Raw genomic sequence first — 26,742 nt, forward strand, 5'->3', positions numbered from 1 at the left:
AGTTAACTCTTTACTATTACTTTACTCGTTCATTCGGGTGCTCATGTCGCTCAAAGATATCGCTTCGGCCGTTAGCGTATCTTATGGTCACATTCTCATCAGTCTTGGTTATTAGACAGAGGTAATTGGCTAATACTTTAGACGGCCACTCCTATGCTTGCTCATTCTAAAAGTACCTTTAATTAGCCCCCATAGATTTGTACACACTTGCATAAAGCAACACTATTTCTAGTCAGAGGTCACGACCACTACTACAGATATAAGCCGACCAACATTACTTTCCCTAATAGTAGCTTTGGTATGGTCATGCCATGGTTTCTAGAAAAATATTACAATAAACAGAGGTTAGGCTCACCCTATTTAGGTTGGTCGAACAACATCCAGTTGACCTAAACGGAAATTCCATATAAGCCCTTACAATCTAAGTACACTTGAACTAATACCAAGTGTTAGCCAGATCTCTAAAGATACAGTTGGTGCTCCATCTCAACTGAATCTTAGTCCGTTACTAAGATTCAATTGCCAAAATCTCAAAGATGAATCTAAGAGTAAGATGCATACCTGACATGAGAAAAATACATAATATGAAGTGTGCAAACACACTTCATATCACAGTCTCATTCCGGCTACAGAAAGGCCCCGATCCTTTTGCAACATTTCCTTAAGTACTTCAAACCAAGACCAACATCCCCCGAGATGAAGACAGGAACTAACAATTGGAGTTTGCATTGATCAAGCAGAGTTATCACCTTTTGGGACAGAAGGTAATTTGCATGAAAGACACTGGGAACTGACCCGCCCTCTACTGTGTGCAAAATATCTCTAAACTCTTAGGATCTGTATTACCTTTTAGTTTACTATTTATAAGAATGAGACCATTGTACCAGTCGCCCTGAGACAATTCAAATGATACCAAACATGACTGTAAATATCACTTGCATTCATGTAGAACATTACAATCTACTATTGACCATTTTAAGCAGACTGAGTAGAAGGAAGGATGGGTGAAGGGTTTTAAGAAGAAACAAATGGACAAAAGGGAAGGAAGTTATTTGGACCTCGACTCTGTGGGGTGTCTCAAAGATGCCCGTGCATGTTTGTATAGTATAGTCTGTTTCTCAGGAGATCAAAGTATCTGAGGTTCTTTCATCCTTACACCCCCAACATTTGCATATACCCGCCCATGTTCTATGCCAGCCACCAGCCGAACCTGCACAGCCGGTAACCTGTTACATTACAGTACATAAGATTTCACTTACCACATAAACAGAGTAAGGAGAGATGACTGAGGATGATGGCGAATGATTTACAGATCCTGAGCACCACTGACAAGCATCTGATCTTGTAAAATGTGTGGCAAGTACTGCCGCTGTAGTTTACAAAGAGCACATGCGGTCGCAAATCTTGAAAGTGAAAGTAAAAAGCGATCGTGCATTCGAAAGCAGTTTCAGTGCCCAGCATATTAATAGCGGCTCCCTGTTGCCTGCATTTTATATCCAGTATAATTACCCAACGATGGCAGTGCAGCGTAAAGCACTCTAAGAACAGCAATGTTAACGTTAGCTGAAGAGCTACTGAACACACCTCAAATGCTGTAATGTAATGCTGGTTAATGTAAGAAAAGTTAGCAATAATGTAGTATTGAAACCGCATTAGTGTCTCACGGGGCCCATTCCTTGTTCAGTGTTCTGGTTGTTGCCTTCAGTGTGTGACCGCCGCTTAATGACCCAATAACCATGAAATGTACTATACATGTCCATGTTTAATGTACTGTGAATTAGAACTGGGCTTTCCGTTTTTTTATGACCATAAAAATTCCTTCCCATTGTTATTGTACATGCACGTGTACCTTCACGGTAAAAGGAATGAAATGTAGAAGCTTATAGCTTTGATAGGTTTTCAACTGTAAAGATGTACTAGGAAACAGCCCCAAAGTAATAGTTTAATACAAGCAGCATTTGCTGCATCAATAGCACGTGTCTGCATTCAGATACATAGGCACTTTATAGAAGTTCACACCATTTATTTTTCCTTCTCTCCCCTCCAGCACACAGTGTACTGTCTGTGGTGACTCCCAGCGGACCTGAGCAAGTCTTATTTAAGGGCTTTGTTTCCTGCATTCGAGCGGCTGGGCCCCAAAGCTCTCAAATGGAGGGCGAGTCTCTCGTTTCTGTGTGGTGATTAATCAAACTCTCTCTACACTCTTCCTCTCGGCTGATAAAGTAGACTGCAGGAGCTCAGATAAGATACTCACCCCTCTTGTTCACCTCAATTTACACTTTGAAGAGAAAAATGAGATGGCCGTCTCCATTCTGTGCCTTTATTTTCCCATTATATGTGAACTTAAACTGAACACCAGACGTGATGGGATCACATTACTGTTGATTCATTTTTATGTATCCAACTGTTGCTACACATACACAATGCACATTCAGTCAATACAGTATAATGTATTTGTCATTTTGGCCATAAACAAAAACAAAAAGATTTTCCAGGAACAATTTAGTTTGGCACGTATAAAAACAGTTTTGCTTTAGTTCTGCACTGATACTGGACTGTTCCAAAACCTAGTTTGTTTCCTTCTGTTCTACTGCCTACAAAACTATTATTGTGGAACACTGTGGCTGATGTAAGTGATTTGGATTGGTTAACATAAGTATCAATTCTACACTGAAGATTACAAAGGTATTGGAATCAATTTTGAGTTACATAATGGACAAAATGTTGAAAAATATATTAAATCGGCATCACTACTGTTTTTTGAAGTTTCCATTTCCATAAATGCTTTGGTGTTAAAATAAAGTTATATTAAAAACCAGAATAATTATGTTTCCTGCCTAAATAGCTATGATGCCTTGAAATGCTTGCTAGGTTTTGGAACAGTGCTATTATCTTCAGATTGCATACATTAGTGTTCAAAAGTCTGGGGTAAGCTTTCAGTTTTAGGAAATTAATACTTTTATTTAGCAAGAATGCATTAAATAAATCAAAATAAATGCTGTTGTTGTTGTTTTTTAACTTTCTAGTCATTACAGAATTCAGAAAAAAAATACATCAAGGTTGGATGTTTCTTGAATAACAAATCAGCATATTTGGTCATGTGACACTGAAGACTGGAGTAATGGCTGCGTGCTTTCACAGAAATAAAATATTTATAAATTAAACTAGAAGAGAGTTGTAATATTTCACAATTACTTTTTTTTTTTTTTTTTTACTGTATTTTTGCTCAAATAAATGCAGCCTTGGTGAGCATAAGAGGCTTCTTTCAAAAACATTTTAAAAATCTTACCTACCCCAAAATGTTGAACAATAATATCAAAAATTACAATTTTAATAAACAAAACATTTGCCCAGTTCATTAAATTAAGAAGAAAATCTGCTAAAAGTAGCCACATATGAACCTCAAATCTTCTTTACAGCTTCTTGGGCTGCACAATGTTTTTTGACGTCAAACAGAAATCACCTCAACAGCAACTGTTTTGAGAAAGGCAGCAAGATGGCATAAATATATGAGACACATATTTAAATACTTCTCTGCTTAGCAGAGTTAAAGACTTTTTTAAAATTTAAATAATCCTCTCATAGTCCCTTCCTTTCATGGGTATTTCCACAAAATGCTCCTAGAGGATCGATTCTCTCTCTTCCTAGAATTTGCATTTCAAAACGGCCAGTTCACAGCTGATATCCAACCACTCTAGATGTCTTTTTAAAGCTGTCCAATCGGGTCGCTCCCATTTCCATATCCATGACTCCGTGAACGTCCACTACAAGTTCCCATAACCAGGTTGAGGGCTTCTCCTGTGACTCTGAGGGCTTCATTCAGACTGACAGCGTGATCGGCCTGTCTGTTCCATCAGAGCCTGTGCGGAGTATGGAGGGCGAGAGGGGTCAGTCCCTCTTTTGGCTCCTGCCGCACACGGGCCCTGAGTTCTCCTGTGTGGAGCAGGGTTCTGCCGTGGTTCTCCTTATGCAGGTTCTGATCAGCTCCAGCTGGCGTTGTGCAGTTCATCTCTGAGCCACATGGGCAGAGGCTGACCCAGACGTTTCAACATCCTGAGTAACTCCACGTTCTGCTCGCGATAATACTCCGAAAGAAACACCCTCGACTGGAGAGAGGAAAAATTAAATGTGACTTACACATACATTTATGGAGGAACACAATTATAAAATTCTAAATTATGAGAAGTCAAAATTAAAAAATACAATTAATGACAAAGTTATAATTATGAGATATCAAAATTATGATCTTATAATGTTTGCTTGTCATTTTTTGACCGTCAAACTTCTGAGAAAAAGATGAAATAAGATAGAAGTCAATTATAAAAAAATAATGACAATCTGAGAAGTAAAAAATGAATCATAATTTTGCCTTTTTATATCAGAATTATAACTGTCAATTTTTTAAATATAATTTTGACTAGTCAAATCTCAATTTCAACTTTTTTCTCAGAAGCTTGATGTCATTTGTTCAAAATATGAGAAAAATTACATAAATAAGATTATAATTTTGACTTTTTACATTTTTATCATACTTTCTCAGAATTTTTATGTAATTTGTTTAAAGAGTTGAAATTGTGAGATAAGAGAAACTGAAATGATAAAAAAAATTCAAGGCAAAAAGTTAAAATTTTCAATACTATAATCTCATAATTTTACACTTTTTATAATTATACTTTTTATCTCATAACTTGGACTAATAATTGAATCAAATCAAAGCCTGAGATTTGATCCTTAGAAAGTATAACAGGTCACATGACAAAAAGTTTAAATTATGACAACCTAATTTATAAGTACGAGATAAAAAGTCATGACAAAAATGAATTTCCTGTTCCATAATTATAACTTCATGTCAATACCAAACATTAACTTTTTTATTTAGGATTTACATTTACTCATGCAGCAGATATGGGCTTCCATACATACACAATGCACAACATATGTTCAAATAACAAATACACTGATTGAATATTAATGATCAGCCAGGGGGATTTTTTTTAGCATCTACACACTAGACTGGACATAGAGGAAAACACAAGGGTGAAAATGATGTGACCAAATGCTGCAAAACACTCTGATCAGCACTCGATGATTGAATTTAAGTTGCTTTTGCTCTATTCCCACTTGATTTCAAACTGACTCTTAAAATAGATCTTATACATCCCGTTCCATCAGCTTTCTTGCAGCCAATTATAGAGAGGAAAACAGAACTGAATAAACATCACTGGCTATAACTGAAACACAATGTCTATTTTTGTTCAGTTACAGTATTTCCATCTTATTTTCATATCTGGAGCTCTGATGTAGAGAAGTGAATTGTACCTCCAGGATCATTTCTGGATACTTCCTTCCTTTGCTCTTTCCCAGACAGCGAGTACGTCCTGCCTCCAGTTTCTGACACCAGAAACCTTTACTCTCGTCAAACCTTTAAAAAGAGAGAAGGACTAGTTACATCCAATCAAATTAAATGCATTTATTTTTTAGAAAGCGACAAAATTAAGGACATATATTTTAATTAAAATGTGATAAAACAGAATCGAGGACTGAGACTATCAGTTGTGTAGCAAATCTAGTTGTAGTAAGTGCTCTTGGAATCTGAGAGTGCAATAATAATAATAATAATAATAATGAGAGCTCATACGTCAGCGCCTGTGTGTAGTTGTAGTACGGTGTGACTCCGAGGAACTTCTGAATCCCATCCATCACCTGAGCAGGACTGGAGCGCAGCTGCACACCATCCACGATCAGCAGCTGTTCACAGGATAAAACACACGTCACACACACCTCAACACACCTGATCAACAATGTTATGGGGTGATATTTTCACTTAGAGCGCTCTGAAGACTTTAGGAAGCTAAAACTTGTGTATGTGTGTGCGCAAAGTTATTCCTCAAAATATTGTAACGTTGTATAAACAGTGTTAACAATGTAAACCCTAACAAATGAACAGGGCCCTGAAGTCCACTAGGGGGCCTCAGCAAACTAACAAGGGGGCTTCAAGATGACTTAACTTGAAATAAGACAAAAAAAATATCTAGACCTGGAAAAAGACCTGTAAATTAATAACATCATTTAAATCTACATGCATTTTTGCGTTTTATAAAATTTACACTATTTTTCAAAAGTTTGGGGTCACTGTTTTTTTTTTTTTTTTTTTTAATACTTTCATTCACCAAGTATGCATTTAATTGATCAGAAGTGACAGTAAAGACATTTATAATATTACAGCAATTAATAAATTTTAAACATGCTATTCTTTTGATTTTTTTTTTATTCAAAGAATCCGATAGAAAAAAGTATTATGTAGCACAACTGTGTTCAAAACGTGGCTCAAATGACACTGATGCCTGTAATAATGGCTGCTTTTAAAAAAAATAACAGGAATAATTCATTTTTAAATATATTGAAACGGTTCTTTTAAATTGCAATAACATTGCACAATATTTTTTTTTGATCAAATAAATGCAGCTTTGGTGAGCATAAAAGACTTCTTTCAAAAACATTAAAAATCGTACCAACCCCACTTTTGAATGTAGTGTGTTCAGTAGAAACTGTCTAAAAATATTTTAATGTTTTGTACTATTTGTCATTAAACGTCAACAGCTTCATGAGTGCCACGCAGTGATAAAGACAGTATCCAGCTATCTTGTGTGTCTAAATAAAGCTGCTATTATTTAGGCATGTTTTGAACACTGTCGACCAATCAGCACCCATGACTGAAATTAAGGTTACTAACATTATAGCATGTCAAAGCCGATGACTAAGATGAAAAGAGTTCTTTTAAGAGACAGATCTTTTGTGCGCACACCTGGCTAGGTTAATAGTAGTGTAACAAGTTCCAGAAGTCAGCTTTAGGGGTGGGTGTGGGTGCGTTTTTGTGACAAATGAGGAAATAAATTTGTATAATGACAAGGGTATGACATAGGTATTACAAGGAGAAGGTGATTTTTCAGGACATTACCCCATGTCCCCACTTTTCAAAACGCTTATAAATGACACAGAATGGAGTGTATTGAAAATCTGAAATAGCACAAAGTTTCCTGTAAGGGGTAGGTTTAGGTGTAGGATTGGTGTAGGGCAATAGCACATACAGTTTGTACAGTATAAAAACCATTACACCTATGGGATGTCCCCACTTTTCACAAAAACAAACGTGTGTGTGTGTACACACACCTGACTGGGCTGGTAGTGGTGTAACCAGCGCTCCAGATGGCTGCTGTAGGCTCCAGGCTGCAAGCAGCGGCGGTGTAGAGACAGCAGAGCTGCGGGGGACGACGGCCCTGCAGAGATCACCTCATGAAACGTGTAGTTTAGCGCCACAGGGTCCTGATGAGCCCTCTGATGCTACAGAGAGTGACAGAAGTGAAATTAAACAGTTGTAGTTTTCATTGGATGTGTTGCTACAGAGGAAGTCGATACTATCTGGAAAATGCCATCCATTAGCATTGCTCTTCGTCTCAATGGCAGTTGACTGGCTGGTGCAGGTTCCGTGTTGATTTGAAATCTACTGTGTTTTCCAATTTCTTTTTTTTTTTTCATTTCCAATAGAGATAAGTCAATTTTACATCAGACGGTGTAGTTACGACATCTACCAGCAGGGGTTAACTGATTCATGCGAACTAACCAGCTAAGCTATACAAACACACCTGGTACCAGGAATACGCGCGGTCAGCAGGGTTGATGAGTATAGAGATGATTTTGGCTCTTGGTAACAGGGCGGCTGCTCTCTTCGGGGCAACTTCAGTGTCAAAGTAGTTTGCGCTCTTTTCGAACAGGAAGTCTGTGCTCACGTTTGAGGGTACGGGGAAAAAATCCATGTACCTGAGACAAAACAGACAGAATTAACAAAAGGCAATCAATAAAAGATTAAGAGAGAAATTCACTAAGAATTATTTTGTGTATTTTAATGCATTGCATCATATTTGCATAATATTTTCTGAATAAAATCCAATACTTGCTTCTTGCTAAATTTGGAGTGCTGACTTCAAAAACAGTGCTTTTTTTGCTCTAGCATGTCACACTCTCTCATAAAATATAAAGTGCATTTTGTAGCATTTTTGCTTTCAATAACCATTGTAAGGTGAAGATTTTCACATGTACACTATGAATCATTCTAAAGACATTATCTTATGCCTAATCTTGATTTCAAGGTTAGAATTATACCACTGACAGACGAACATGCAAATATGACCCAGATGTTTTCTGTTAAATCTGTGTGTGTCCAAATAGCAACATAAAATTACAAATTTCGCAAAAAAAGAAAGAAACCCCATTTATTTATAAACTTGTGTTTATGTAAGGTTTTTTGACACAGTATTTGAACATATTTCCACTCCTTTAAAGATAGTTAATAGATACATTTTGAATACTTCTTTTTGTCATTAAATCCACAACGTTTGACATTTGACTGCTTGTGTTGCTTTGGTTTTATATGTTACATTTATATAACTTTAAAAATCTTAATTCTTGCTTTGAGGGTGGAAAAGAGTCCATCAATGGGTCCTTCTGTCCTTCAATTAAAATTTACAGAAATTATTCAGCTGTTGTTTTGTCTACTATGCAAAACTGTAAGTCTAATTACTTTTATCTCTTCTCATCCAGTGACATATAAATTTAAGCATTAATAACAGAATAAATATTTTATTAAATATAAAATTTATGCATTTAGCATGATCCAAAAATGAATTGCGTCAGTGTGATGTGAGTGAGGCTTTACAAAAATTGGTATTTGATTTGGAAACAAAGAAAATGAGATATGGATGGGGTTTCCATGGTTACCAGTCAATGCCACGCTGGTAGTTTGGTCCGCTGAAGAACTGCACCTCCTCAAAGGTGACGGGGCTGGGGAAGCTGCTGGTAATGGCAGGATGGAGGGCAAGAAATGAGTGAAGCGCCGTGGTTCCTGCAAAAAGAGCACGACACCACTGCATCAAGCTGTTTTGATCAAATATTAAATCACATTTCTAGGAAATATTCTGTGTTCTGTGACTTGTATGTGGAATGAAGTGTTCTACATCATAAAGCCTGGCTTATTATTAAATTGTATAGTAGTTTCTAATGGTTTTTAATAACAAACAACCAACATGGGCACACTCTTCTGTTACTGCAAACAACCTCACATACATACAGTAAATAGTATGTTCAAAACAGAATGCATATCTAACTTATAAAAAATAAATAAAAATCATATTCAGAGGTTTCGTTACCGGTCTTCTGAGGGCCAATCACTAGAAACTTGGGCAGTCTGTCACAGGTCTTCTCTTTGGACCAGATGTCTTTGTGTCTCTTGTCATGACATGGGTTCTGCTTATCAGGGAGAGTATTTGTAAGTATATTGAGAGCATAAATTAATATGAGACTAATATAAATAACTTGTAACAAGTTTTCCTGTTCATTACCTAAACATGAAAACATGCATTTTAATTTTAACAGGGGATCCACAGGTACTGCAAAGAGTCTGTCGATTATTCTTTGATAACCAATGGATGTGAGGGAAAAAAAGTGTGTTAAAAAAATTCTAAATTAATTTCAAACAAAACAAAGAAACCTTAGCTAAATTAAAGTTATTTATTAAAAACAACTGGTGAGAACATTATTGAATAAGATTTTTTTTAATTAAAAAAAGCCTATTTTTAGAACCATGTTGGTTGTAATGACATGTAGAATTACATTTTATTATAATATTTAATATGCTTTATTACTGAAGATTGATTTTGGGGTAAAATATGACATCTTTGGCAGCCTCTGTGAGATTCACCCAGTTATGAACACATAATTGCACAAACCTGCCACAAGGGGTCTCTCTCATCAGGGAAAATCTGGAAGTATTTCTGAGCGAGGCGGACGGGAGGCAGCGTCTGCAGGCGCAGGTGAGTCCAGCACTGCACAAACCTCACCAGTGACTCGAAGGTGTACAGGCCCAGACGGTCGTTGCCATAGTTTGATAGGTGAGTCATGAATATACTAACCTACGCATGGGAGGGTACAGGGACAAGTAGGTCAAAAAGACAACGTTTGTCATATTACGCCATTATTTTAAGTGTTGACTGTATCTGGGCTAGTGTGTCGTTGCGGGGTGTGACATTAACCGGATTGAGCAGCACTGTAAGAAACAGCTCTCCTCCACGAATGCTCTTGTCCAGCTCCTGAGGGCCTCCTGGATAATCTTTGTAGAAGATAGTATGTGTGAAAAGCCCACAGGTCTGCCGGGGGAGAACCTGATATACAAAGCCAAACACAACTTACTAGCCAAATCACACTAACAGAAATGAGAGCAATCTTGGGAATTTTCTTATATTCAATAATACATTAATTGTTAACTTAACTTAAAATGCATCAGTATATACATTACTGACCAAAAGTTTAGAATAATTAAGATTTTTAAATGTTTTTGAAATAAGTTTTTTTTTTAAAAGAGATTGACACTTTTTTCAGCCAGGATAAATTGTTGAACTTTCTGTACATCAAAGAATCCTGAAAAAAAAAAAAACACTCCATTCTGTGTTTCTTGATTTCCACAAAAATATTATCCAACAAAAACTGTTCAATGAGGATAATAAAAAACATTATTAACAACTGAGCACCAATTATAATTAAGAAGCAAATTATCATATTAGATTGTTTTCTGAAGGATCATGTGACACAGCAGAAGTAACGGCTGCTAAAAATTCAGCTTTGCCATTATATGAATATATTTTAAAATATATTAAAATAGAAAAGTTACTTTAAATTACAATACTAATTCAAAATACTACTGTATTAGTGAACATTAGATGTCTTTAAAAATGTTTTTTTAGAAAATCTTAATTTTAATAGTTGACCATTAACCTTTTTTAAGAAATTCTGTAAAATTGTATGATACTTAATAAATTAACTAATTTTGATGAAATAAAACCTTAAATGTAAAGTGATGCCATTATTTTTAAAAAGATATTTGATGCAGGGAAAGATACCAAACATATTTCCTCTGAATTAAGGTGTGTCAGCATAGCCAAAAGGCAGAAATGTTAGAGTTTATAATTGACACATTAATACCTGCCATTGTTGACAGCATGCTGAATGCATTAGCTGTTAGACAGCAATCATTACACACATCTTTAAATTAATCTCCTTTAAAAGCACCCTTGCTGAGCCACATGCATTCACATGGATGTCTTTATCCGCTGCAACGCACAGTTTTTGAGCATTTTGCACCATAAGCATCGCATCAAGTTAAAAATAGCAAGCATCCTGTCCTACATTTTGTTGCATTAATCTAGCTGTTCTGCTAGACACTAGAATGCACCCAAACATCTTATGTAAATCCCCCATGAGACACATGGTTCATTGGAGGTACCATAGGTGCACTTGAGTTCCCACCTGTATGCCGTTGTGTATGAAGCCTCTGCGGTAGCGGGCAGGCCTGAGATGAGGATACTCTTCTGTGCTGGTCACCTTGATGCCCCATATGCTCTTCCAGGCCTCATAAAGCTGACTGTGCACAGGGTACACACCTGAGTGATGGGGGGCTACAGCGTAACCCATGTCTGTGGGGATCCCATGCTCCTGAAAGAGACATTACTTTACAGCCATGGAAAACCAATTCAATATCATGTATTAGAATTGAGAATTGAACCGCATATTATTTGGCATGTATCAGGGCAGATTCTGACCTGTGCAAACTGTCTATTAAGTCTCATCTGTTCTGCGAGTACGCTGACGTTGTGGAAGAGATGAGGCTGCATGTGACTCCACATATGTGGGAACCACCAGAATTCCTGCCGGTGTCGAAGCAGTGTGTCATCACCCTCATCTTCCTCATCTGTACCTGAAGAACAAGACCAGAAAAAAAACGATAAATGAGTGTGTGGAGGTGGAGATGGTTATAACTCACACAACCATTAACTTCATCATACCTGTATGAAAAAACTTGCCAGAGAATCCCAGGTTGAAGGTGAAATTAGGTACCAGAGAACGGAGTTTATTTTGTGTGTGAAGCAGCGCCTAGTGAGGAGGGAGACAAAACATCTCAGCTGGCACAAACATACATAATCTAAATAACAAGGATGATGACTGATGAGCATTATTTTAGGGTATGTGAATCCACTGTAGGTTACCACTAAGGGTGTGTGGAATTAATGTTATCTCACAACGAGTCACAGTGATGATATCTTGCAGAACAGTTAGCCTTTTTGCTTTAAGTTAACAAAGAAAATTGTAGATGTAGTGAATAACCATGTGTTAAAACCTATTTTGGATAAGCATTAAACTCTGATTGGATAAGTCACATTCAAAGCTGTGACCGCACATCACTTCATTTCTGTATTAAAATGGCAGATGCAAGATAAACAACAATAAACAGCTATTTCAGGTTCTTCCTCATCTGGAGTTGGACACATTTTGCCCTCTATTTTTGCATTATTCAGTGTATTTCTCCCCAGGTGTTAAAAACAAAGTGGTTCTGATAGCCACACAAATATATCTAGCATTGTATAAACGTTTCAGGTTGACATTTCTTCCATCACACTGTCTACCAGGCAGTACCGGCGGTCGTAGTTATATCAAGTATATTATTTTGATATTATACAGATGCAGGTTGGAGAAGAGGTAGATAAAAGAGGGCAGATTTTGCAGAGACAAGAAAGGCAAGGAAGATAAAGGGTGAAAAGAAATAATAATAAGGATAGAACAAAAGATGAAAAATCATAGCTCTTACCAGGAGGAAAAAAACAAGGGAAAGAGAGAGAAATGTGAAACCAAAAACCTCAGGCATGACATTGCTTTTGGTGTGGTGGGCCACACAGAACCCCCTATGAGAACTTATCTGCTCAAATTAAAAAGTGAGCCAGTCTAATTAGCCCCATGCTAGCCTTCAGCGAGAGCTTTCTTTCACTCTCAGGAGATGGGAGAGAGGAGAGAGAGAGAGAGGGATGGTGAAAGAACACCACCATGCTCCACTGCATTACAAATAAGCTCTCCCTCTCGCACAATAATCACGGCTCTCTACAAACAACGGCAGAGAGAGAATACATCTCCCTGATCCGTATTAAGTGTGCTAATTCATTAGCTTCAATTCAGTCATGGAGGAGCTCTGGGAGTGTGACGGCCATCAGAGAGAAGCTCTGAGAATAAAGAGTTTGGATTATTCAAACAAAAGATACCTTTGATGGAAGACAAACTGGGTCAGGTCTGACTGCTGTCTGATTCCCTATCAACCCCACAAACTGATGATTTCTTATCAACAAACAAGATTTTTTTTTTTTTTTTTTTAAATGGTGGTTGCTGAGACATTCAATGTGGTTTTGCCTGTTGCTAGGGTGATCTGGGCAGTTACTAGGTGGTTGCACATTGACTCAAGTCATAACAGCCACCCACAAGTTTCCATGATATACCAGTCACTAGAAATGACTGAACTCTTTGGTTCAATGCAAGTCTATGGGGATAGGTTTTTCATCGGCTACCATGGGGAAACAAATCAAAATCTTAAAGGGATAGTTCACCCAAAAATGAAAATTCTGTCATCATTTACTCACCCTCAAGTTATTCCAAACCTGTATGAGTTTTTTTTTTTTTCCTTCTGAACACAAAGATGATATTTTGAAGAATATGGGTAACCAAACAGTTGAAGGTCCCCATTGACTTGCACAGTATACTATGGAAGTCAATGGGGACAGTCAACTTTATAAAAAAAAAAAACTTGAAACAATTTGAGGGTGAGTAAATGATGACAGGATTTTCATTTTTGGGTGAACTATCCCTTTAATAAAATTTTATTTTACAGTGAAATATTACAATAATAAATTTTCATATTGTATTTTTTTAGTCATGTTCATATATAATCAGAAACATTTGGGCCAAATTGTGCAGTACAGCAAACTATTTTTTATTTTATTTTATTTTCAAAAATCATGATTCAATGTTGTTTTTTGCCAAATCATACAGCCCTGTCACTTAATATGACTAACAGTATCAGTGCAGGTAGTTTTGGCAAGCACTTCATGTGCACTTCATGTTCATCTTACACCTGGAAAAGTAAGAATAAATTGAAATCACACTTGGTGAGTATATCCAATAACTTTTTAAGGCTCGTACCTCAACATCTGCCACTTTCATGCGTGTCCCCTCCTTCCCAACAAAGATGTCATCCACATCCACAAGCAAAAATCTGTCCAACGAGAGGCTGAGCCTTCTGCCAGTTAAATAACCCACAGCATCCACAAACAGCAGCTTGTGCAGCCAAAAAGACAAGCTACCTCCAAAGAACACCCGTTGGATCCCATCGTGAAGACCTAGGTCCTGCATAACCGTAGCCAGCAGACCTCTCTGTTGGTGTGAGTGTGTTGGGAGCTGATTGGGTTCTGCTGGTCTGGGGCTAGCTAACAGCACAGGCTCATAAGTGCTGTGGTTGGACAGGAATGTGGTCCAGTTGTCTGCAGGTAAAGGGCCAGGTTCCAGCTCATTTGGTTTGGTGATGTAGAGCAGGGGTGCAGCAGGGTTGACTTTGTAATCCCAAAGTGGCAGGTTTGAACGCAAGAAGAGAGGGAAGCCTCTAAGCTGAGCGCTGGATGGGGAGTTTTCATTTGCCCGATAGAAGCCAATGATTCCCACTCCATAGTCTTGGCAGTATTTATCCAGTAACTGGCGGTTCCATGAGTCCAAGTTGACGTACTTGAGCAGATTCTCATAGACGATGAGGGTGTATCGGCCACGACCTCGCCAAGCCAAAGGAGGCATGTCCCCCTTCCCCGGTGCAATTTCAGTGCGGTAATGAAAGCGGCTCGACTCTAAAATGGCTACGATCTCTTGTCCAAGTTGGGAGTAGATGCTTTCCACAAAGAGTAACACCACAGGCTCCGCCCGAGAGGTGTCTGTTGTCCTCACCGAGTGTCGCCGTTGGCTGACCTGTGATGGCAGGAACAGTGGAGTCCTTTGTCCGCCACCAACTACCGATGTAGCTACACAGTCCCCCAGTGGTAATGGCACAGGGGCCTCCTTAATCTTGGGTCCAGCACTGACGTGATAAGCCAAGTAGGCCATGGAGAGTAGACAGAAGAGGATGAGTGCAAAGATCAGGCGGTGGAGACCCTGGTGCCTGATTACTCGTGCCAACTTCCTCACTCCAGCCATAGCTGTCTTGGCCAAGTGGGTGGCAGGAACAGAGAGAGGGTGGTGCCTCACTCCGGTAGGGAGGTAGAAGACAAAGAGAGCAAGCAGGGATTAAACTGGAATCAAGTTGTCCTGCCAGGAAACGACTATTGACTCTAGGTCACCATGGCCCCCATAGCCTGCGACGGAATCGCCGCTCCGGTCTCTCTCTTTTTGTATGGTACTCCTCTCGTCCATATATCAACGCTATGCGTTAGTAGCTGGAGGCACCCATGTGAAAAGACAGCTCATTTGTTTGTTCTTTAGGGTGTTGTTGCTTTGGCTTAAAACTTTCTGCGGCTTCATGTATCTGCTTGAACAAACAAGGCATGAGAGAAACGTTTTCTAGCAGAACCTCCTGTCCACCCTGAAAGAGAAATGAGGATGGGGGAAAAACAAAACAAAAAAATTACAAAAGGTTAGAAGGATCAGAACTAAGCCTGCATACCATAAGACTGGAATACACTACACAACTTTTGCCCAGATTTTTGACACTTGTCGTCAAAAGTCAGAGCCAGATTTTGGGCTGTCAGAGACAGATTTCACAAAAAAAAATCATGTAGCGTATGAGTACATTCATTTTTTTTAGCCTCAGACTATGATTCCATCCAGTCGAAGGATATCAAACATGTTTGTAATTTTAAGATGATTTTAGAACACATTTGCCACGCATCTGCTAGCAACAAGGCACATGTTTCTTTGTTGTGATCAAACTACCTTTAAGTCCACAGTTGTTTAGTGTATGATTCCAGATCTTCTCTGTAACCATTTACAAACTTGGCAAGTGTATGATGTCTAGTGTTTCAAAATCTGTTCCGATTTCATTGAATTGCATTCCAGCATTAAAGAAACAGTTCACCCAAAAATGCACGTTCCAAACCTGTATGACTTATTGGTGGACACAAAGGGAGAACAAATGGTTTGTGCTTTTCCATGCAATTGCAATGAATGAGAACTGAAGTTTTACAGCTTTAAATAAAAGAAGAAGAAAAAAAAAACACCATTGATGCACCAGTTCCCAATGATTAAAATGATATGAAAAAGAAAAAAAACAATACAATACATTATTTGAAATTTCCGTTTGTGTTCCATGGAAAAAAAGTCATGCTGCTTTAGAACAACATTTGGAATGAAACAACAAAAAAAGTTTACATGCACAAGAATCGGCTTAGAACCATAAAAAGTCCACTTATTTTAAAAGCTACATACTAGTTTAGGAGTCTACATACACAGCGAAATTGATGTAAAAATGCATGGTTTACAACTTTAACCTGATAAAACAGCACTGATTAAAATGCATTTAATCCATGTATGACCTTACAAACTGTCGGATTATTAGGCATAAGGTTAAGATATTTACGTAAACACTTATTTTTTGGGTAAGCTAATCCTTTAATGATATTAAGACGAGACATTTTTACAACGCCTAGACTCTGGATAAGCTCTAGGTACGTACTCATGAGGATAGCATAAAAAGGTAATCCACCCAGTACATAAACACTCACATAAAGAATCACAAAGTAAACGTGGGAATTTCGGAATGGAGTCGTGTTGCTATCTGAACTCTACCATGCACTATTCTAAACTCTGAAACTCCAGGTCGAAATTCCAGCCTCTCCCCATCCCAGGGGCCAACATAGAAAAGAAGGGGCCACACAGTATCTCCACAGAGAGAGTAATGTAGACAAGCCATCTGCTGATTTTTCCATTAGATGACACACACACTCATACACGTACTCACAAAAACACACCCCTGCTCCATTAACACTCAATGTACCCATCATCAAATCTCCCTTACCGTCTACATGAGACCTTTTCCCAGGGATCCCAAAATAACTCCACCCCATGCCATCCCTTAGTCATGCTCCCTCGATATAGGCTTTCAGGTGTAACTGGAAATGTATGAGAGTGCTAGTGTATATGTATACAAAGGAAGAGGGCATCAAGTGTGAAATGTTAGTATGGGACATGGTCTGTTTACCATAAGCTAAGTGGTGTCCTTAATATCATGTGATTACATTTGGTCAATCCAAATTGCACCTGTAGAGAAACCTGATGCCATGAGAAATGGGAGTTCTAGCTAAGTAGGCCAAGCGACAACCCAAACAAGTCACTCTGCCACTGGCATTATCACCTTTAATGCTGCAATATTAACCTTTGCTAGCATTACCTTCATTCGAATAAACTAAAAACACATGAAATGTAATTTTAGGGCGCCTGTATTCAAGAGGCACAGTGAAAAATCATTAAGTTTGACACTGCATTAAGCTTCCATTAAGTAATTGCTTAAAATTTTCTCAATGCCTTTATTAGTTAAGAAGTGCAGAAAAAGCTTTGGACGTGAAGCTGTTTCTGCACCAGAGATCCAGTTTCAATGATTAATCTCAGAATGGCTGAGCATGAAGAATTTCAGAGATAAAACATAAGCTGACTTAGCAGTTTTATATTACATTATAGCATGTAAATGGATCTTTCCAGTTGCCAAGAATAACTTTGATACAGAATTTAGCTGAATATGATGGCAATAAAATGCACCACAATACTGATGCCTTATCTGAGGATGTTTCTTTACTTATGTAAGCTTTTGTTGCACAGAGTCTAGTCAAAGAGGCTTTTGGAGATGATTTGAACAGAAGCAGTGCAGCCTGTGACCACAGTGTGGAGCGAGAGCTTTGTAGTGCAGCTCTACAGAGTCTAACGCAGAAGGGCAGAATCAGTTCGGCCCGAGGGGTGCCTGAGGGCCACCAGCATCACGACACACATAAGCAGATGACATTCTGCAAGAGTCCTTAGCACACTCTCTTGCCACAGCACTCGGAAACACTTTGAATGATTCGGCACGCATATTCCGTTTGACTTAAGTGTTGACTTACGGTTTCTTTCTTTCCTCTATGAAATCACTACCCTGGCCAATAGGGTTTCTGCTCTGCCAGTGTGTCTGGCCAACAGGAGAACAGCTCTATGGGACACTGTTCTTTATGACTACTGGAAACCAATGGCTCTGTGGAATGTCTTACTGGCTTTATATAAAGACAAAGTGTCACATGCCCTCTGGCTGATACATGATCCCCAGGTAACATAAGGACAATGAATTCAGCAGGAGCTGCTAGAGCTGTGATTCATACAATTGCGTCGGAGTATTAATGAGACGAGTCACTTAACTGATGAAGAAAAGCCATTCATAAAAGCTTGAGGCATATTAGAAATAAGGTTACAGGCTACACTGCAAGAAAAAACAAAGACTACACTATACTGTGGATATTTTTTTGCATTTACATTTATGCATTTGGCAGAAAGTGATTTACATTGCATTCAAGGAACATATTGTAGCAGTTCTTGCTTTCTCAGGGAATTAAAATGATTACCTTGGCATTACTAATACCATCCCTCCACTGTTTGAGCTAAGGAAAGGCTAGAAGGCATTTTGCTTTAATAAAATTACATATAACATACTCTTATGTAATACAATTTAGCTAATTGAATTTTTTATATATATATATATATATAAAGCGCTGTCAAACGATTAATCACATCCAAAATAAATGTTTTTGCTTACACAATATAGGTATGTGTGCCGGGTATATTTATTATGTATATATAAACACACACAAATAGGTTGTGTTTATATTAAATATATTTATTTCTAATATAAGTTATATGAATATAAATACTGTGACGGGAGGAGCCAACGACAGACACAGTGGGTGTGGCGTCAGGCCTCGGAGAGGCTTTTATTAAACAAAATTGATAAAATAAAGTGTCCAGGGGAAGAAGTGTCCAACAAAACAGGGGGGATCTGGTGTCCTCGTTGTGCTGCGGGGCTCGTGAAGGAGGGCAGTGTTCAAAAGGGGAAGGGTCCAGGGAAGGGGCGGAGTCCGGTGGCCGCACGCGCTCCCGCTCTGGTCCGGTTTACGAGGGGCGGCGGCTCTTCCTCTTCTTCCTCGGCCTTTGGCGGTACTTGATCGGCCCGGCATCCTGGCCCGACGGCCATAATACGGGTGCGGCGTTCTCCCGGACCGCGGGTTCTGCAGCTCACATCTCCGGTGGCGCGATGTCCCTCACGCACCCTTCCTGGACCCACGAGGACACCAGCGTGCATGCACGGGGAAGAGACCGGTCTCGAGGAGAGGCGCTGGGCATTTAACAGCGGCGGTGATGAGGCTTCATTCAGTCCAGCTGTGCCTCATCACACGCCGCCAGCCCGCGTTGATCCCACGCCCCTCCTCTCATCCACCCACTCCAGTCGGGAGCCTGGTGAAGGGTGGCGAATAAGGGACGGGGTGGTGATGATGATAAGGGGAAGGGCCACCGATCCGTCACAATACAGACATGTAAATAGTTTCAAAATATATACTGTATGTGTGTGTATTTACATATACAGAACACACATTATGCAAACAAAACTTATTTTCGATGCGATTAATCGTTTGACAGCACTAATATTATATATATATATATATATAAATAAATTAAGAATAGAAATAATCTATCTTTTATTCATATATTTATTCATATTCAGTTAACTAGTACTATGCCTCCACTAAAACCATTGTAAATATATTATGCATTATCTTTTAAAATAAGAAAATATATATCTATAGTTTTATATAAAAAAAAATTGGACAGTACATTTTTGTATTATTAATGTAGACTATTACAACTACATGCAGGATTTTTTTATTCTGTTTTTTTCCCCCCATTTTTATTCATAACTTAGCAAGAGGACAAAAAATAAGAAGAAAGATGGGTAAAACATGTGAGTTCCATAGCTAAATGTATTGTTTCACGTGATAACCAATAAACTACATGCATTAACTGGAGGCACACAATCACTAAAAGAGATAAAAAGCCATTTTAAAGAGATTCTGCTGGCTCCATACTTCCCAGACCCTAAATAAAAACACAAACAGCCATTTAGAAAAATGGGTCTGTTGAATTAGAAGGATGCATGGCAGCACATTTCCTTTGAAGAAAAAAAAAAATAAAAAATACACTGTTAAGCAGGTATGACGGACAAGAGCAGGAAAAAAGAGCAGATGGCAAATGTTACAGAACAAGGATGAAGTTTAATCTTCCATCTCTCTATCTTATAAAAAGCCAAGATAACTGCTCTCATTAACTACTGATAAATATTTAACAGTGGAATATTAGAGTTAAATAGGTCTCCATTGGTTAGGTTATTCATCACAAGACTTCCAAAAGTGTGAGAAAGGAAAAGATTTAGCAAGAGATAATGTGTTAATGTGAAAGTGAGGAAGCAGAATAAGGTAATCTACAATAAGATAACTGTTGTGAGGTGTTTATGAGAAACAGCAGTATGTAGATAACTTCATATAAAAGATAAATGTGCCCACCAGACGGAATGAGAGTGTAGCAGTGCATGAAAGAGACAGACGTGGGTAAATAAAGAGTAAAATGTATTTGAAGTAAATTTTTTTCTTTTTGAGGATTTCCGGTTTCACCCTGAAATATGGTTTGCGAATGCCTTTGATGTTGACATTAACCTGGCTTTTGCAGGAGTCGACCAGGCTTAGTCAGATTTTCTTCACACACACACAGTAATCTGACCGCCACGTAAAAAAACATCTGCCAGCACCTCAAGAGCCGATATTCACCAATCCCCTGTCAAGAGTGTGTTTTCATCTGGGCCCAAGCTAATGCTGCCTTATACTGGCAATTCACCCACATACACACTCTCAACATGATGAAGGGCTTCTTTTTGAAATGATGAGCTGCAGAGAGCTGAGAGAAGGTGAAAATAATTGATGGAGAAAGAGTGGAAGTAAGTGAAGGGATGTAGAGGAGAGTGTGCATGTTTGGGTTTTTCAGGAAAGGACATGTGTCAGCATGTCCATAGAGGGAATATCAAAGCTGGCATGTACATACTGTATTTGTAGTTGTACCACATTTAACATAACATTGGAATGGTGCTCTGCTTACCCTGAGGTCATTTATCAGGCTCTTAAAGACACTGTGAAGTAAAACCTAACTCTGACATCTGAAAAATACAAGCATAACAACCTCAGTTACTTGATTTAACAATAGCAGTTTTGAGATGAGAATTTTTAATGAGAAGTTAGTGGTGGATAAAAGAAAAACTTAATTTTTTTATGAACGCTATAAATTAAAGTATATGAAATTATGGTATTTATGGGTTATGAACTGGGGCCCGGTCCTGGTGTGTGAATTAATAAAACTCACTAGAATTGTCATAAAATATATAAATATAAAATATACAAAAAGTTATATACATTACTGTTCAAAGGTTTGGGGTCAGTGCAATTAATGTTTTTTTTTTCTATTTAGCAAGAATGCATTAAATTGAACAAAAGTGACAGTAAAGTGACGGTCTGTTTGCCACGGGGCCCCCTCACAGCACGGGGCCCGGTGCGACCGTACCAGTTGCACCGCCCAAAGGATGGCCCTGTATGTATGTATGTATGTACTGTATGTATGGCAGATGGACTATTTTGACAATGTTTTTTAAACTTTTCTGTGCCTTGACAGTGGTAATTACTTGACAGTCACAAGCCTCCCGGTTTTCATCCAAAATATCTTAAATTGTGTTCCAAGGACGAACAAAGCTTTTACAGGTTTGGAACAACATGGGGGCAAGTGATTAATGACCAAATTTGCATTTTGTAAGGGTGGAGTATCCCTTTAAGCAGCAAATCAGCATGTTAGAATGATTTCTGAAGAATCATGTGACACTGAATACTGGAGTTTGAAACTTTGCATCACAGGAATAAATTACATTTTAAAATATATTAAAATAGAAAACTGGTGTTAAATTGTAATATAAATTGTAATATTTCACAATATTTAATACAGTAAAATGTAATATTACTGTAGACTATCTTTCTAATCATCTTCCTGGAGATCTTTCTTCCTGGAAACGCAGAAATATTTTTGTCACAGCTGGTTTGCCTGCATATTCAAAACCGGACTGACTTGACTGCTGTACTTGAGTGCCGAATGCACCTCTTTCATCAACACCATAGAAAACCTGGTATTCTTATTCAATATAAACCAAAATGAGTGTATTCCAGCATCCTTAATGGACACAATCACACGGCACATCGTGCTCAGGAAGACTTCAGTTTCCACATGGCCAGATTCCCGAATACGACTCATCCTGTCTAACTGTGCAGGGAATAGAACACCATTTCATATTTGTGTGAGACATTGCATCCAAATCAATACTAGCTCAGGCATGATGGAGGGCATCTTCCCCGGGGTCTTTCAGTAGCTGCCTGTGCCAGAACAAGCCTGCGGTGGAGACGTAGCCACAAGGTCACGAATATTTCAGTGGAACCTACACAGGAGTCAATGCCTGCAACGATTCACCCCACCCATGTCTACCTCCCCGTCCTGATACAGCTGTCAGTCAAATAAGAGATGACCAGAGTAGCGTACACACCCTTAACGGCTGTCAAATCCATTTTGGAGAACACTCCCTCAGACAGACACAAAAACACAAACAGCTATTAGAGCTGTCAGCCCCCATTCACTGATGGAGCAACTGACAGTATCTCTCCCCTCCTCTCAACAGTCCCTCATAAACACATTAATTCAGACAAACAAAAGACAAGCGTAGCAGGTAATCATTCCATCAGAGGAATATAAATCAAGCTCAGCGCAGCATTAAGAACTAAAATCAATTTCAATCTTCTTGCTTTTAGCTTCCCTTCCTCCTTTACAAAATCTCCATGGTGATGGATCAATCACTCCGCCCCTCCTCTGCGCCCTCCATCTCCGGGATATTGTATTAAGAGTTGGATTTCTCTGAGGTTGAACGGTAACGGCCTTTTGGCTCTTAGGAGGGGACAGATGAAGAACTGTAATCCTTTTACAGCTGAGTCTGAGTTAGGATATTCTATTAGCTAGAATGGCTTGACTTTTCTGATTTATAGCGCAACGTGTCCATCTCACAGCCAGGGGGAGTTGATAGAAATCAGCAGTCAATCAATTCAAGCCATTGACCCTGTATAATCAGGTTTAATGATTAAGAGAAAGCAAGAGGGGAAAAAAGAAAGAAGAGGGAAAAAGAATGTGAAAAAGAGGAAAGCTCCAGTGCTCCAAAAATGATCCAAAACTTAGCGAGATGCCCAAGTAGACATTTTACAGTAGGTGGCCACGTAATTTTAGTATTTTTTAAAATAGTTTATTAATATTGAAAAAAAAAAATTCAATTAATTTTTTGTCATTTTATTATTGTACAAAAATGATGATTTATTTTTTATTGTACTGTATTGTATTATATTTGTAATATTTCTAAATAGTTTTAATAATTTTTATTTCAGTTTAAGTTTTACTTAGGTTTAATTACATATTAAAATATAAAATATAAATATTTCACCTAATATGTGTGTCTTATTTCAATTAACAACTCTGGTAGACAGCATAATTATGATATTTTCTAAAATACTTTCTTCGGGCAAAAATGCAGTATTGCATGAATCCTTCACAAAAAAAGCCAATCCAGAATGCATTCCAATTGTGAAATATGTTATTCAGCATCACTAACAGTAGTTTAATATTATCAAAATGCACTATTTCACCCAAAATGTCTACGTATTATATGTATTTTGTGCTTACAGAATCACTAGAGACAGCATAAGCAGAATATGCCTGCTACATTGAAAAATATTGCCTGATTGTGATTGCTAACGTCAAACTCTGGGACTTTAAGGGTTGGATGAATCTTGCATGCTCTTCCCTAGTGGTGTTATTTGAAATATGAGTGACTTAGAGTCGCTGCCTATGCAGGGTGTTTTAAATCAGCCAATTATATCAGGTTCCATGATGCTGCTTATGTACAGCAGGCACTAGGTATGGAGACAGCTCAAGGTTCTGGAACAGAACTAGAGAAAAGACAGATAACAAGGGGAAAATAAATCACGTTTAACATGATTCTGCAGTAGAACAAGATTAGCAGCTCTGTATGTGCATGCACTGTATGTCTAAGATTAGATAATATCTCCAACTGCGTGAAAAAGTCCCATGCTGATTACCAGTGTGATGATCAAATATGAAATATTAAACTTGCAATGCATGACATTTGTTATAAATAACAACCTAAACGAAGGTTTTACATTTTAAAGGAAGAAAATTAATTCATTTTTTTTTTTAAATGGGGAAAAAAGGATTTGCAACAGAGAACGACATAATTGTTTTTCTGTCTTGAATGATGTCAGGCCACGTATTCTTGATGAGTTTTTGAATGACGAATTTATGAATGTCACATAACAAGAGAAAAAAATGCAAATAGAAAAGTAATTTTCTGTGGTCAAATGCCATGAACACTGCTGAAGGACAAAAGAAGCTGGCCAAACTTGCTGAAAGGAAAAAAAAAGGAAATTAAAGTACACAGTTCATAAATCCTCTATGGCAACAGACATATTAAAAAAGAAAAAGCACAGATGGACCGCTAGTAAATTTGCATTGTAAATCAAAGATTTACAGCTACTTGTAAATCTCTTCAGAGAAGGGTACGAATTATGAGGGGGATTAATGTTTGATCCCCTTAATTAAGGCTTTAACACCATCCCCCAAAAAGGGAGTCAAAACAGAAGGTTGGAAGGAATCTTATCTCGTTTATTGTGTGTGTCAACACGGTTTTCAAAAGTTTCAGTAACCACAAGTTAGTCAAGTAAAGATTAGTCAGACAGACATTGGCGGACAGAGGTAGAGGTGGCGTTGGCCTGAGGTGGTAATCATGGAAACAGAAAGAGTTAGTGTTTTAGACCTCATATAGCTATGCATTTTAAATTTATAGTCTCTCTCTTTCGAGACAATGGACCAAAAATGGATGACTCATCCTGCACAACATTAATTTTTCGTCCAATCAGTTGCTCTCTTAAATGATACTCTTCAGATTATATGGGTCAAAGACGAAAAAGTGGTTTACGGCTTTATTTTTATTTTATTTTTTCATAAATGAGAATGAATGAATGAATGAAGAATGATGCATTTATATAGCGCTTTGTGTATTGCTGTACACCCAAACGCTTTACAATCATGTAGGGGGGTCTCTCCTCAACCACCACCAGTGTGCAGCATCCACTTGGATGATGCGACGGCAGCCACAGGACAACGGCGCCAGTGCGCTCACCACACACCAGCTACAGGTGGACAGGAGAGAGAGTCATAGAGCCAATCAAGTGGATGGGGATTATTAGGAGGCCATGATTGATAAGGGTCAGTTGAGGGAATCTGGTCAGGACACCGGGGTTACACCCCTACTCTTTACGAGAAGTGCCATGGGATTTTTAATGACCACAGAGAGTCAGAATGAGTGCTGTTTAATTTTATTATTTCTAAATAAAAAAAATGACTATCATACATTTTTACCATGATTTACAGGGAAAAATATCATTCAGCGTAAAATCGTTAGTATCCCAAAAATAAAAAAATAAAAGAGAGAACAAGAATTAATATATGAGATCAAAAGACTATTTAAGGATCACATTTTAGTCCCAAAATTCTAAATGTCATTTTAAATTTTTGCAACTATCCTTCAAAACCAGTGCAAGTATGTTGTTTCATTTTTATATAAATATATCTGTTACACTGAATGACAATGGTACATTATTTCACCTATATTTTTACTTTTTTTTCACAAAGGTTTTTTGAAGCATTAAAGTAGACACTTTTCTTGCATTTAATATGCCATCTGTGTATACAAATTCACTTTTGGGAATTTAATCGATTGCAGTCACCAAAATGGAACATCTCTTTTTGACACAAACACACTTTTTTGTACTAGAGCCATTTGGGTGGGCTTTTAAAAACAGTCAGCATCCCTAAAAGTCTGTTTAATTCACACACTACTTCAGCTGTAATCATCACAACAATGGAAACATCTTTAGTAGACAACTGTGCAACAAGTTTCATGACAGTCTATGCCAATATGTGACGTTGTGTAAATCTCCGCACACACACTTGGATAAGCTGATCAATTTTTTTTTGTCGGATCTGAAGTGTTTTCACAGGAACTGGTTAACATTCAAAATGTCAAGTGTTAGTGGCGATGTGAGCAGCCTTGAGCACAAAGGCATAAAATGCGCTCAAAGTGCAATTGTTCAGAGACTCTTTCCACAAAATCCCTGAACCACCTCTAAGAGCCCAAAGCTAAGAGCTGAACCTCTGAGAAGGGGAAATGATATCCTCTCACCAGCCATTCAAATTCAAATGTTATCTGTGATTAAACCTTTAGGGGTGGTAAGCGCTATCTCCTCGTCCCTTTGAATGCACTTAAAATAAAAGTGCAAAAGACTGCAAAAAAAAAAAAAAAACACACCCCAACAACAGCAAGACATCAATCTCCTACAAAGGCTTTTAATGGCATCCATTTTAAACCTCATCCTGAGAATTTTAATCAACCGCCATGGGCACATGAAAACAAACCGACTCTGGAGTTTCACAAAGTTCACTTCCTTCCCAAAAAAAGCCTGGATTATATAGGAAGATCATGCAGCCATGGGGTGATTTTCTCTGCTGCTCTAGAAATCAAGGCCCCTGTTAAGGGAAATTGATTTCCTTTAAAGACAAAGCGACGAGTGAATTGGGTAGGCCAGACAGGTACTGGAGCTTATCTAAGGGTCAGACAGTCTATCATGG

The 26,742-nt window shown here is 38.2% G+C and overlaps 1 protein-coding gene across 2 annotated transcripts in view; it reads right to left on the reverse strand.

Moving 5' to 3' along the window:
• Positions 1 to 1,228: 1,228 nt before the first annotated feature.
• Positions 1,229 to 26,742, reverse strand: part of ndst2b (N-deacetylase/N-sulfotransferase (heparan glucosaminyl) 2b) — a 69,088-nt gene continuing 43,574 nt past the window's right edge. For both annotated transcript variants that reach the window (XM_058793812.1, XM_058793813.1), the window contains 13 exons: positions 14,068 to 15,487; positions 11,892 to 11,979; positions 11,649 to 11,803; positions 11,356 to 11,541; positions 10,086 to 10,214; positions 9,783 to 9,965; positions 9,204 to 9,300; positions 8,776 to 8,899; positions 7,644 to 7,818; positions 7,171 to 7,341; positions 5,639 to 5,748; positions 5,320 to 5,422; positions 1,229 to 4,106 (listed from right to left, as the gene is read on the reverse strand). In XM_058793812.1, coding sequence (XP_058649795.1) covers positions 3,981 to 4,106; positions 5,320 to 5,422; positions 5,639 to 5,748; positions 7,171 to 7,341; positions 7,644 to 7,818; positions 8,776 to 8,899; positions 9,204 to 9,300; positions 9,783 to 9,965; positions 10,086 to 10,214; positions 11,356 to 11,541; positions 11,649 to 11,803; positions 11,892 to 11,979; positions 14,068 to 15,102 — 2,682 coding nt within the window. In that variant the 5' untranslated portion in view covers positions 15,103 to 15,487 and the 3' untranslated portion in view covers positions 1,229 to 3,980. The remainder of the gene's footprint in view (positions 4,107 to 5,319; positions 5,423 to 5,638; positions 5,749 to 7,170; positions 7,342 to 7,643; positions 7,819 to 8,775; positions 8,900 to 9,203; positions 9,301 to 9,782; positions 9,966 to 10,085; positions 10,215 to 11,355; positions 11,542 to 11,648; positions 11,804 to 11,891; positions 11,980 to 14,067; positions 15,488 to 26,742) is intronic.

Source organism: Onychostoma macrolepis, chromosome 12 (assembly GCF_012432095.1).
Source record: "Onychostoma macrolepis isolate SWU-2019 chromosome 12, ASM1243209v1, whole genome shotgun sequence".
In the NCBI taxonomy this organism is placed as follows: Eukaryota; Metazoa; Chordata; class Actinopteri; order Cypriniformes; family Cyprinidae; genus Onychostoma; species Onychostoma macrolepis.